At 40.0% G+C, this 14,466-nt stretch overlaps 1 protein-coding gene across 1 annotated transcript in view; it reads right to left on the bottom strand.

The window, feature by feature from the left end:
* Positions 1–12,106, bottom strand: part of LOC116684009 (neprilysin) — a 36,797-nt gene extending 24,691 nt beyond the window's left edge. Inside the window, 4 exon segments of the mRNA XM_032510032.1 lie at positions 4,058–4,219; positions 6,925–6,960; positions 8,403–8,579; positions 11,668–12,106. Of these exon segments, the coding sequence (XP_032365923.1) occupies positions 4,058–4,219; positions 6,925–6,960; positions 8,403–8,579; positions 11,668–11,710 (418 nt within the window). The 5' untranslated portion in view covers positions 11,711–12,106.
* Between the last annotated feature and the right edge of the window lie 2,360 nt (positions 12,107–14,466).

Below are 14,466 nucleotides of genomic sequence, written 5' to 3'. Positions count from 1 at the left end.
CAATGTTGTTGCAATATTGACATCAAGGTATTTGGTCAAGATTATCGTGATTTTTGATTTTTTCTTATATATCGCCCAGCCCTATTCCCAATGGCAGTGACAAAAAAAGCCTAAATTTGCTACAATACTTTCCCAGAGATTTCTTAGAAATAAATGTTGTTGAGAAAAATTGTGGATATACAGCCCAAACCAGCCCAAACCAGAGGCTTATCTCACTTTGCTACTATAGTAGTGCAGTGCAGTCCTTGCAGTGGTTGCAGTTCAACAGTGTCCTTTAATGTACAAGTAGTAAATAAATATGTTCCCAGCTACTATAAAATCATTGACTTTGGCGTGCTCCTGACTTTTTCACTATCCATGCCACCACGCCAAACTTTGGCCATGCACACAATATATCAATTCTGACATTGACTCAGTACCATGTGGTCTGTCAAAGTACTTTAAACGGTTACTGTAAACAAACGTACCATCACGTAACTACCCACTACAGTGTTTGCTTTGAAACAGCTAACAGGGCACATTTTTACCTTGGTGGAGGTCTAAACTGTTTCCTTTTATTCATAAGAATCCTTGCTGGCAAAAACCTACTTGATTTAAGATCATTTATTCAATATATTTCTGTTGGCCAGGAAAAATGCATTAATAGTCACATTATTTGACTTGGCCACAAACCTCTGGTCTGCTATCTTTATTTGATATGTTTATGAGAAATACAGTATTTATGGTGTTGTGCAAGAGTTCAGACTGGAATTTTGATATCGCAGAGGTCTTGGGGAACAAACCATTCATCTCAAATGTCTTATTGCTGTCAGTGTTGTTTGACATAAGTTCTGTTTCAGTTGTTATTATCACAGGAAAAAACCCAGACATTCAGTCTCTGACTGTTAGCAGCATGCCTGACACACCTCACATCTAAACACTTTTCTGACGTCACAGACATGCTTTGTCACTCTCTTGGCGAAGACCCATGGTTCTTATGGTTCCTGTGTTGCATGCCTCTGGCTGCAAATTGTCTCCATACAATGAGATTTAGACCTGGAGTCACGCAAGAAGCACCTTGTGCAATAAAGAAAAACTGCAGTGTGCTCACACACGTCTTCAAGCTTACAGCTTGCAGATGAACATGCTGTTTCACATTTCCTGACCTATCTTTGGAGCTTTTCTCGATACCATCATCATCCTGCTACAGGGCTCTTCCCCACTTCACCTCAAATCCCCCTTGTTTGTGTGTACCGTATCTTAATATCTTTTTCTTCTGTCACGCTCCTTTCGTCCTTCATTTCAACTCACTATTCATTGTATTTTTTTGTTTAGTTTGAATGAAACTCCTTTCTTTCACTCTCTGTTGTAATTATCCCCTTCCTCTTCTTGACACAAACCAGCTAGTAATTAAAACACTCACGGTCAATTGGGCAAAGTATTGCACAATATGCTACACCTGAGTATTAGGAAGTGGAAAAAGACAGGCACGCACATAAACACCAAGCTGTGGTCACAATCAGAGAACAGATCCTCATTATGACTTATTTATGGCCTTTTACAGCAGCAGACAATCCAAGGCATTTACAAGCAACCACAAATCTGCACAGCTTTCACACACGTACATGTGCACACAACCTTTTTTATTGCTGTCATACAGCCTAGGGTGCTCCTGTGTCCAGGTGTTTCCAGGCCCCTGATGCTGTTGACAAGAAAAAGGATCCATCCATCAATGGGGGGTGGTTTCCAAGCAGGTGGCAGCAGCCATTTCCGAGATCAAAGGTTGCATGTTTGATGTCACCTCCAAAGCAGAGGTCACAACCCTCCTGAGGCCTCACACTGCCGAGGCGTATGTCATTAAGAAATAAATACGTTCTGACAGCTAGTCAGGTCTTAGATGCTACTGCAAGAAAGATACCAAACTTCTGACTGGTACTGTACCTTGGTATTATCTTTAATCTACAGCATTCTCTTTTTATTAAACTGTAAAACGCACACAAAGACCCGGACACACCAAGTCAACCTGAACATGTGTGTGTATATTACAGTCGGAGACATTCCAACTCTGACTGGTAAGCCAGACACCCTGAAGGAATGAGCACAACACTGAGGGTTGGTGGGGATTTAAGCCGTGGAATGATTAAGACCAGCTATTTGGCTGCTCGTAAATGCAGCGTTTGGAGCACTTAAGTCAACGATTATAAATCACCAACCTTTGCACTTTGCCCAATATTTCATCATTAGTTGCAAAAGTGTATTTTTCCTCTATCTCGGCTTTCAGACAAGCAGCAAATATCACCGTGAGATCTCTACTCAGGTGCAGTAAAAATACAGCAAAGTGTGAAATGACGCCACACACTTACACAGAGAGATGCTATGTACGTAAGTGCACATGGTTACAAAATGCCAGAAATGAGCCCTTGTTGGGCAATGTTTATTTTCCTTTTTCCACCCTGTGTGTGATTTTTATGGGTGGCAAGCCATGGAGAAGAGAGACCAAGTGAGCAGAACATAACATATAGCTTTAAGTTGTTAGCAATGTACAATGCCACAAAAAGTCAACATGCATAATTTTGCCTGACAATTTCCATAGTTACCTGCATGCTTTTTTCCTATAACTCTATATCAACCATGTCTTGTTTGTTTGAAAACTAATTAGAGTTCTCTGAATAAAACAGGAGCTCATGTACACGCAAATCATTGCAGGAATAAGATCCAGAGTTTCAATTGCTCACTCTTATAATTACACTACACGGAGTGAATGAAGATGCACTTTTACCACTACAAGAACCCAGGCAAGAAAAGCAATCTCTAAACCCTAATAAATGTTATATTGATCTGTTTAAAGTTGTTTATCCAGAAGTGAAAGTGAAGTTAGGACATTGAGAGCTGTCAGTACACAGATCTAAGGTTGAAAGTCATCATTTTGATGGCTAAAGACTCATTATAGGGTCACTCTCCTTTCAAACGATAGTGTTATGAGCATTTATTGTGAAATACTAAAATTCTTGCATATTTAGTTTTGGATTGAATAGTTAAATCTAGCCATTACCACCCACGGTCAGGTATATCTTTGTAATAAATGAACTACATGTCATCACAAGAGCAGCAAAAGAAAATAACATGGTGTCCCAAGAGTGTTTTTTTCCATCAAGACCGGACAGATAAAGTACTCGAGGCTGGTGCAAGGTATCCTGTCCCTGAGATGGGCCGCACTTTAAACCCTGGTTTCCCCCAAAAGATCAATCTTTCTCAGCCCTCTGAACCACTCTGTTTCTCCTGCAGCCAATCTGCAAAAAGTTAGTATAATGTAAGGGACTGGCATATAAATTGTAAATTTATGGTAGATGAAGAGTTTTGGTTGTCCATGGAAAGTTTGGGTCCTTTCAAGATTTAGCACCCACTGGTCAGGACTCGACTGGCCTTCTCACAGACAACTTTAGGTGAAGTATGGACCCTCACACACACAAATCCACAAGCGCTCACACACACACACACACACAAATCCACAAGCGCTCTCACACACACACAAATCCACAAGCGCTCACACATACACAGTGTAGCTTCATATTCTGTGTATGAACTATTGCCACAAGGACACACTTGCTAAAAGCTGGCAGAACACCTGAGATACACAGGCACATACAAACTTGTAATTAAGAGTTTTCTCACTACCGTGTGGGGACATCTTCAGAGAACCGCCTGGACGCATTGTCCATACACAAGCACACTCATAATGCCAGCTTTGTTGATAAACTGTCCACTCGCATGGTACTTCTGAAGCCAAACTCCCATGACGTCTGTGATATCTATAGAGCTGCAGTCCCTCAAGGACAGTCCTCTTTAGCTCGTGTTTTCCAGCAACTGAATGCTGTTCTGCATCCTCTTACAAAGCACGTGGACTGAAAAAAACTATTCTAGGTTCCTAAAAATCTTAATCATCGACTAAATACAGTATAGCATTACTCTAATAAAAACAGGCACCACAAGTCTTCAACTTTCACAAATGAGTTCCCTTGCATGTCTGTGTTACAGCCTTTTTTGTTTGTTTGTGTGGATGTGTGAGTAGGCGTCTGACCTTTGAGGATAACCTCCAGTTCGTCTCGTAAGATGTCAAAGGTGCTGTATCTAGAGCTGGTCTCAGGGATGATGTTCTTTTTCAGCCAGCCTCCACAGGCATACTGGTAGAAGTTTTCACAAGGGTCCACGCTAGGATCCATGTTCTCAATGAGGCGGGACGCTGCACAGAGGGGAAACAAGCTCAAAAAACTGGAGGAGATACTAATCTAAAGAAATTACAATGTACTGCAATATACTGACGCAGGAGTATGATGTGAATTCAACCAACACAAATTAGATCAAAAGCCGTGGTAGTTTAACATAATGCACGTACGTATTGTCCTGTGTTCAGTTCTATGGACAACTACACAGCCATACAAGGAGGTCAGAGATGCGTACCAATTCATCATTTTATAGTTGGAAAATGATAAAGCTAGAGTCTGCAGTTGGTTAGCTTAGTTTGAAATAAGCACTGGAAAAGGGAAAACAGCTAACAGGCTCTGACTAAGTATGAAAAAATCCCTTCAACAATACCTCTAAATCTCACCATACTTTCTATATCAGAGACATTGCATTAGCGTTAAACTGACACATGATAGTAGGCTAGATGATGTTGGATTTTAATAATTAATAATGTTGGAATATGCTGGACTACTTCTTGGCCAGGGGGCAGTCCTGTCATCGCTTTGAGGTTCCCGGGCAACCATCAAAGGCACTATGAAGTTATAGCGCCTGGCCAAGACATCGTTGTGACACATAGTGTAAAACTAAAATGTGTCGGTTTTACACTTCTGCTTTTTATACATATTAAACTAACTAGATATAATGAGTTAATTTGTAAGCTTTAGATGTGTGGATTATGTCACCTTCAGTCACAGCCAAGCTAGCGATTTACACCTGTTCTCGATCTTTGTGCTAAGCTAACACAACCAGCTGCCGGCTGAAGCCTTACAGTGAAAGGACAGATATGAGAGTGTAATTGATCTTCTCATCTAACTATTGGCAAGCTAAATTGAGATTATAGACCACCTTAAGCCTCGGATGCTTGCCAACATTTCTCATGCTCTTCTATTGGAAAGGAATAATAAACTGTATCCCAAAAACACATTAAGAAAATCCAATTATCTTAGCGAGTAATTCACTTAATTAAAATACCATGTACCTAAATTCTCTATTACACATAGACTTGTGAAAAAACGGTTACTATGCAACCATTTACAAAGCAACAGTAACAGTATATTGGCACTAATTGGGTTAAGTTTGGCACCAGTCTTGGAAAAATGTGAACTTTTTTTGAGCTGCAATTAAATGACATAAGGCAGCTGAGAGATCTCTTGTGACAAGGCTGTCTGTCAAATCTGACTGAACTGGGGCATTGGTTCCCCAAAAATGCATCGGATTTGAATGGCTGCAAACGAGAGGAAGAGTCATACAGTAAATAATAACCTTCAGAAACCCAAGGTCATTTTTACAATTCTTTGTCCATCTGGTTTTATTCTCCAAAAGAACTGGTAAAACATCAAATCTGTTGTCTACAGTCAAGATGTGAACATCATTTTTTTCAGGGCAAAGTGGGCTATTAGGATATTTGTGCTGCAGTGAGGTCACTTGGATGTTAAAAATGGTTGTAGGACCTTAAAGACAAATAAATGAATAAAACGGAACATGAATCTCACAGATATGTACTGATATCAAACACAGAGCAGTGCAAGCTAAGCCAATATCCTCTCTAAAACACTTCTCATATGTCTTGGAAGTCACACTGTGAACAAATAAACAAGATAACTTTACAGTTACATACAGTTGACAAAATACATACATTTTTTCAAAAAAAGTCCAGACACTTTTGCTCTCATGACATTTACTTATGCCAATAATCAACATAATAATGTCATATTTATTGATATTACACCCACAGCAATGCTACACAAGCATTTGTGTTGTCTAAAACAGTTCTCATATATGCAAAAAAAACATAATAAACATTTTAACTCATATAAAGCACAAACTATTTACATCTCTTCAAAAAAGGCCCAGATGCATGACAAATCTCAAAACAATGACGCCATTCTCCTCTGTAAAACGGTAGATATCTATCTTGAAAACGTGATAAATTATGGACATCAAGTTGCTAAATCTTGGATGCAACAGTTTGTATGTAATGATAAACAACCCCGAAAAAGGCACAAGTTCCAGGCTGGATAGAAAATCACCTGTAGAGGCTAGAAAGACCCCGAAGAGACGTCCGTGACTGCTAGCTTGATAGCTTTTAGCTGCAAAAATCTCTAAGTTTCTGTCTTTTTTGGTTATTAAATGATTGAAATATGAATCAGAGGTGCAAGGTTTTTCCCAAAGAAAAAAAACCTGTTCTCTATGAACAACATGGTATAAAACTTTATGTAAGAGGTCGGGGGTGGGGGGGTCTATTTGCATGACAGACTATTAAAAGAACTGACACTGGCACTGGTCTATGCTTTCAAAAACATTGGTCTGTGTATGTAATACAAAAAGGTCTCAGCAGCATCACTGCAGCCATGGTCAAGAGGTGCTCAATTATAAAAGCTGAACACCAAAACTTGGATATGTTGAAACACACGTTATATATCCGTATATCTCATAGATTTGGTCAAGCTGTATATAAATATCATCACCAGTTTCTCAACTTCTCTGTTACATCTCAGAGGTGATCCGAATGACAACCTTTTGGAACATGTTTCTGTTGAGCGCTGTTATGACTGTGGGGCAACATATTCACAGTTGAAGTGGTCATTATGGGCTTCTGCAGCAGTCTGAATTTTCCCATTTTGTCCACCTCTTAGAAAAATCAAACATTTCAGAATGAGACAATGAAGAGAACACACACCAAAACAAAAGAAGAACGCTTACCTGATTGCGTGCAGTCACCTGTGGTGCAAATTTCCTCTGTTGGAAAATGCAAAACAAATTATGATTCAGTGGATTTTTTGCACTCATCAGTCATCATGTCAAATGCTCATACTCCCCTTCCTCTTTTATATTTCCATCTTCCGTCTTTATTTATTATCATTGCTATCTTAGCTTTCTCTCACCAAAAACTACCTAGAATTGCTTTCACTCTAGCAGGAATAACTTAGGCGATAAACTGTTAATTAAATTCAATCTGAAATATACTGACACAGCAGTGAGTTCTCATTTGACCATAAATACACTGCTTAATGTGTTCTGTGTGAATGCACACACAGGTACAAACACATTCAACTTTTTAGTTTTCCTGACATGGCAGCTTACACATTCATCAAGCACAAGATTCCAGTAGATAATAATAGCTCAACACACACACACACACACAGACATACACAGACACACACACACACACACACACACACACACACACACACACACACACACACACACACACACACACACACACACACACACACACACACACACACACACACACACAGACGCATGTATGCCAAGCCAATCAGTTTCGTATGTGTCATAAGATTGGCTTTTTTGTACATTTTTGCATTCTTGACCTTCTGAAAGTGTTCCATTTGTTAATAATGAATCTGTTGATCACACAAATGAGCTGCTTATTATCCATGGTAATGTATAATAACTTTTCTTATCACATCACAGTGATCCATCACCCTTGGACTTACTAGTGATTAATTAGTGCCTCATGTTACTTAACAAAGACTTTGTGTTAATATCAAGTTAATAAATGTTTTATCCAAGTCAGGATTAAAATAAAAAAAACGTGATTCTCATATTGTGAGATTGATCTGAATGAAGCAGGTTCGATTGGTTTCCCATGGCGAGGAAAGATGGGTGGGGGTGTCTGTGTGATTTCACCATGTTAAATGATTCATGTCTCATACTGTGAATTGATGACATTCAACTCGATATAGCCTGTTAGATACACAATTCTTCATGATTTATAAAACTGTCTGACATGTTTTAGGTAAGTACACAGAGGACCTTTGCACACTGCATTCTTCTTTCTGGCTCAGTGGTTGTACTTTTGTACTTTGCTTTAAAAGCACACAGCTCAAGTGTTTTCTATTGAACAAAATGCTGCTCTTAACCGCTCCTTGTTGCTAGCCATTAACCATGAACTCATGGCTCAAAGGGACGGTCAGTGCATGTAGACAGCTTCAAAAGTTCCCTTGATAATTTGCTAACAGGAAAAAAAACAAAGAATGTTTTCTACTCTGAATGCCTCCCAAAAAAGCTTTTAATTACATGGCACACTTTTCTTTGATCACTTGGGCTTTTCTCAGTGGATACCAAATTCCCATCAACATGAGTCTGTTTTTCTAGGAGCCACTCAGGATTTTACATATTTTTCACAGTCACTCTGTCCTGGCTTTAGTACTCACCAGTCTTCTGTGTGGCAAAGAGGATGATGAGGGCGACGATGACGATAAAGAGCAAGGAGACGATTGTAGTTAGGCCGACCTCCAGGGAGGTCCAGCGGGGCTTCTTAGCTGACTTGGGGGGGTTGGTTTCTGTCATTCTCAGGTCTCCTGCTTCAGCTGCCGGCTGTATCAACTCACCTGAGGAAAGAGAGAGAACCACAAAGGTAGAGATGAAATTCGACAGGGAATGAATCCTAATTAGGATTAGCAATTAATCGTCATTTATCAGGCAAACATGTCGAACATGTTTTCCGCTTCTTAAATATGACAATGTGCTGCCTTTCTCTGGTTTATGTGAGTGTTATATGTATTAGTTATGCTTGATTTTGCACTGTAGTTCAATTTTTGAAATGTCACCTTGAGCTCTCAGAATGCTCGTACTATTTTATGACATTTTAATAATTGATTAATGCATTAATTGAAATGTGAATGGCTAGATTCAATAGAAAACAATAATCATTAGTAGCTGCCCTAAACAGAAGAAAAGAAGCCTTACACAGCTAACATTGATGTTAACTTTGTCTAGAACACATACATTTTCATCATTTAAAAATACTATTCCAAAAACCAGTGATCTTTGTTTGATTGCAAAGGATGGTGGTCCTTTGGCAACATACTATTTTCAATCAAAGTATATTAAAAAAATATTAAAAAGCAAACAGTCTGTTTAATCTTTAGATTTTTAGGCACAAGCTGAAGAAAGAAAATACAAAGAGTGAAATTGAGATGAAATACACCTGGCAGTGTTTAGAAAGCCAATTAAGAAAAAAAAGACAAACAGAATATTTTTTTTAAACCAGTCTTGAAGCAAAAAGTGAGAACAATCTTACCCTCAAGTGGCATTACACTCCAGACCAAAAAACAACAAAACACAAACGTCTGAAGAAAGGAAAAAAGAAATCAAGAGAGAACTTTCCTCTACTCCTCACTATGCAGTGTTGTTTTCCTCTCTGGGGCAAAGTGAGAACTTTACAAACTTCATGTAAGCAGTTAAGTCTATCTTTGAAGGCAATTAATCCTTAATCCCTTAACGAACACGCACACACACACACACACACACACACACACTCACACACACTTTTACAAGCTGGTGTCATGAGGTGTCTGTGCAGATGAGTGTGTGTCTTGGTGTGTTGGCTGAGAGGAGAGCGCCGCCCAACCAAAGGACAAAGTCTCTGAGCTTCCTATGAATGACAGCCACACATCACCCATAACAACAGTCCTGCTGAAAGTCAAATCCCCTATAATTCATCTTCATGACTAAACAATAGCCCAATGTAGAGTAAACTCCCCCGGTTACAGTCATTATCCAGGCTGGTAATTGGCCATTACTGTATGCACCAACCACAACTGCCAAGAGGTTGCTTCCCCAACTCCACACCAGCACTAACGCATGCATGACTCAACTGCAGCCCTTAACTCACATGTCATAAGAGTCACTATATGACAGTGGTGGCCCTGGATGTATCTTTCCTGTTGCAGTTTTTTTGTTGAAAGGGTGTGATTCGGAAAATATGAGCAGACAATGAGTAATTGAAGGCCTAAAAAGAGGAGAAGAGACAGGAGAATGACACAAGTTGATGTGTTAATCACAACTTCCTGTCAACCTCCCACTGGCTGGTTGCAGGAAGGGGCAGAAACTTTCTGTCAACTTTTTTTCTTCCACTACTTCGCGCAAACAAACACTTCTCTGTGACAGCAGTCTCACAGCTCTGATAAAACCATGTGTGCATTTGGAGAGGCTGTTTATTATATTAATTTGCTCGAATTGGGACACGTTACCAATAAAAACTACGCTCACACTTGTGAAATTTAGTGAAAATGAAGTGAAGGAATGAGCAAAACTGTGCGCAACAGTGAGGAGGGAATTAAAGACGTAAAAACAGAGAGGGACAGTGAACACTGGGAGGGCGTAAATCATGTTGGGAGTGAGCTGAGGCATGTAAGGTCTTAAGGAGCACTTACTGTACATGCACTTATGTATCACTCACACATAATGCTTACTGCAGGGTTTCTTGACATGACTCAGGAGGAAATAGGAACTGTACACATTTAAAGTCAGGAAATTCTCGTTCCTTTGCAACATTGCTTCTGGGGGGATTAAGGAGCATGTTACAATAGTACGTGACTCTGATGCCTTTCAGGATGTTTGCTCTGTGAGGGAGGACGGCCTAAGACTATATGTGTGAGTTATTTGTAAAGTGAGCTGGCATTTCTGCTTCTGTTGCAGGACGTTGTCACTGGTTTTGGTGTGTATTCCTCAGTGTGTTTTGAAAGTTATGTGTCAAAACTCTCTCTTTCCCTTTTTTGTCTGACCGTCTATCATGATATATCTGAAACATAACCAGCCCTGAGACCTCCCAAACCCCTTCAAAATGAAACCCATTATTCACTGAGATGCCTGAAAACACACATGCGTCTGCAAACACGCAAGAAAAACTCAAGACTACTTGCACAAAGTCACTTTTTTTACAACCTACATGGGTGAGAGCCATTAACATGCCATGCAGCTAATTGAATAAGGAATGTGGCCTACTTTAACTTAAAATAACACCTTCTCTGGGATATGATCTACTGCACTGGGCCTGTAGCTGCACACTGAGGACTGAAAGCACTTTTTTTTTTGCGGAGAAGGCAACTTGATGCCCAAAGGAGCTGTGATCTAGCTGAAATGAAGTCCGCCCCTTATATTGCTCTCCTAATGGTTTTTCTGATATGGCAGTATGAATGGAATGGAAACAATAACTTTCAAAGGGACAGAACATCAAATTGAAAACATCACCGGACAAGCTGTTATTCAGCAAACCAAATCCAGATCCCCAGTGGTAGTAGATTTAAGTGTGTTTACACTTAAATCTACTACTCTCAAAAAAAATACATATATACAGTATATATATTTATATATATATCTATATATATATAGATATATATATAGAGAGAGAGAGAGAGAGATTTAACACCGCCTGTGAGCAAGACGCAGTTATATGCGTGCCAGATCTCCTGTTGCACGCGGCATGATCAACTGGTGCACGCTGCCCAGTGCCGGCACGCACGCACACGCAAAAATAATACACTTGCGCGCAAGCACACACACACACACACACACACACTCTCTCTCTCTCTCTCTCTCTCTCTCACACACACACACACAAAATAGCACCCAGACGGAGACGCACAGAGATGGCCGCGCGTTACAAGAAGCGCTCGGGGAGCGCGAGCGACTTACCAGATGTGTCGGGAAATTTTCGGTCGATGATATAAATGGGCATCACATCCACTGATCCATCAAATCCACAAAGCGAGCGCGAAGTGCTGATCGATCTGTCACAGGCTATCTATTTGCTTCAACCTGGATTTCAACAAGGCACACACCGATCCCACCTCTCTCTCTCTTCTCCTTCTTCTCCTTATTCTTCTTCCTTTGGCTTTCTATCATGGGAGCGCACATTCGCACAAACACACTCGCACACGCTCGCGCACAGACAACTAATTACCACAGGCTACAATGTACCACATCTACCTACAAAGGATCGCTGAATTCAAATGGCCCATCAGACTCTTGCGCGTCGCAATTGGTCAAGTGTGTGATCCACAGGGGGGGGAGATGCAATTTATACGACAGATAGTGAGGCAGTGAAGCCGACCTCTAAAGTTCCCTGTCTTCCGAGTCGTTGCCTCCTCCGTCAGGGCGGCGTTTAGAAGTGACCCTGCCAGCGGCACTTGCTGTCAGTGAATAGTCAGTATAGCTCCGGGCGCATGTTCAGGGTTAGGGTAAGAGTGGGATGAAGTGATGTATTGTAGCCTATATTTTACAAGCATACATACTCTATATTGACAACTGGCATACAGCTGTCAATATAGAGCGCTCCAGAGTTAGAAAGTGCATTACAAATCCATGTTGCAATCAGATTGATGCACAGTGGGACATAGGGACACACTGTAGTGAGTTAATATTAAACCAACAGCTTTTTTAGTGGAATCACTGCCTATGTAACAAATAAAACATTTTGAATTTCACCACCTCATTGTGACAATTGTGCATTTTCATGTGCATGTTTATGGCACACAATGCATAATTATTCATCTATTGGACAGGTGCAGTGCATAGTAATAATATTGCTGTAAATATGCCATTACTATGGAATCAATGTCTCAACAAAATTCTGATACAAATGTGGATTTTTACATGGCAGACTGAGCCTAAAGAAAATGTGTATTGTATTGGGATATACAATTTGTCTCAAATGAAACGAGTGAAACTAACAATGAATGTAACATTTTGTTTAGCAGAATAACATTGTGTTATTCTATCCTATCCATTATTTCCTATTTCTAAGCAGATTTTCTGTTGTATTCTGATAAATTAAATAATAAAAAGTATACCGTATGTCAGTCACAGAAGCAGTTTTTGCGGCACCATATATGGAAGTGGCGTCTAAATAATTAACTGAATGTTGTCAGCAAGGTTGAACTAAGACAACATCCACTTGGTCCAATGCTGAGAGATTAAAACTTTCATCAGTACTGCATTGTATAATTGATTCTATTACAGTAAAAACCTGCTTGCTCAGTGATCTCCGTTACTCTAAACCACAAGTGGTTCCTGAGCCTAGACACATTGTTACAGTACAGTGACATGGCTCATTATATGGGCCCATAAATCAACTTTTTACTTTGATCCAGTTACTCGGTTTTGTTGCATGTGGTCTTTTGCTCTAATGTTGAATACCACCGTTCCTCAGAGGGTCCCTTCCATAGGAGCAATTAACTCCTAACTAAACGAAACTAACTAAAAGTGAAAATTGGTGTTAAAGTGAGAAAAAAAGCAAAGACTACATCACTGCAGATAATAAACCTAATTTTGGCAGAAACAAGCGTTTGCAACAGATGACAACTTGTCATTTTAATCAGTAACTGACAGTGCTCATGCAATCTATGTCAAGCTGTGGCTGCTGATGTGCATTTCGGTACAGAACATTTTACCAGAGTGATGTTATAAGTGAGATAGATTATGTATCTGCTGATAAAGAAATTTTTTATGTCCCCTATGTTTCATTGCTCCTGATAAAGAACAGCATGATTCCCCTCTGAGGAATTTCCATCTGTGTGCATATCTTTTGTATAACTTTGAAGGTAAACTGACAGCAAGTTTCACAACAGCTGCCAGTTAATGCATCTAAAAGATGCTCACATTTGCCAGCAGTGTAACCTCTGTGGTGATCTTTTCCACCATGTTGTTCAAATAAAAGCCCTCACCTCTTCTCTGTTGGCCGTTTTAGCTCTGTTCGCTGTCATTAAACCCAGCATGTTATGTACAACTGGAGAGTATTGGATTTTAATTGCGATGTGCCCGCGGTGACAGAGGTATTAAAGAGTCTTTTGTTACAGAAAAAAAAAATAGTTGCACATGTCCAAACACAGAAGCACAGACTTGCGTGCACTCTGCATTACTCTTTTGGAATTGTCGTGTTTGTCAAGTTAAGTAATCAATGCCCAGCGCACAAAAAAACACATGTATCAAGTAGTCACATGCATATGGCATCATTAACTTTTAGTTGGAAACCAACCCTCTCTGACAAGAAATATGTGATTTTAATTGTGAGAACAAACACCCACTCATTTACTTGGAAAGATGATGCATCAGTAGAGCTTTGAGTGACTGCCTTGTGGTTCTGCTGCCGTCTCATGAATTTGTATCAGAGAACTGATCTTGTTAAGAAGCCAACACTGTGACTAATCAGCAGTTCTGCATTTGGTCCACATACAGTATGCTTGTGAATCACACAGACCAGCAAGTTTGTCACAAGTCCAAGAATTTATTTTTCATCAGGTTCTTTGGATGGCTCAAGGTCACTCGGTTGGCTTGTTCTATCAGCACCCCCCTTCAGGAACTGTCAGGGGAGTAACACTCCTATCAGCAACAGACGGGCTGTCCAGTTCGGCTCAAAGTACGCTGTCAGTGCACATAAACACACAGACAGACACACACACACACACACACACACACACACACACACACACACAC

This window comes from Etheostoma spectabile, chromosome 3 (genome assembly GCF_008692095.1).
Source record: "Etheostoma spectabile isolate EspeVRDwgs_2016 chromosome 3, UIUC_Espe_1.0, whole genome shotgun sequence".
Lineage (NCBI taxonomy): Eukaryota > Metazoa > Chordata > Actinopteri > Perciformes > Percidae > Etheostoma > Etheostoma spectabile.
Note: the sequence above shows the minus strand (reverse complement) of the source record. Positions and strands in the feature narration are given on the sequence as shown.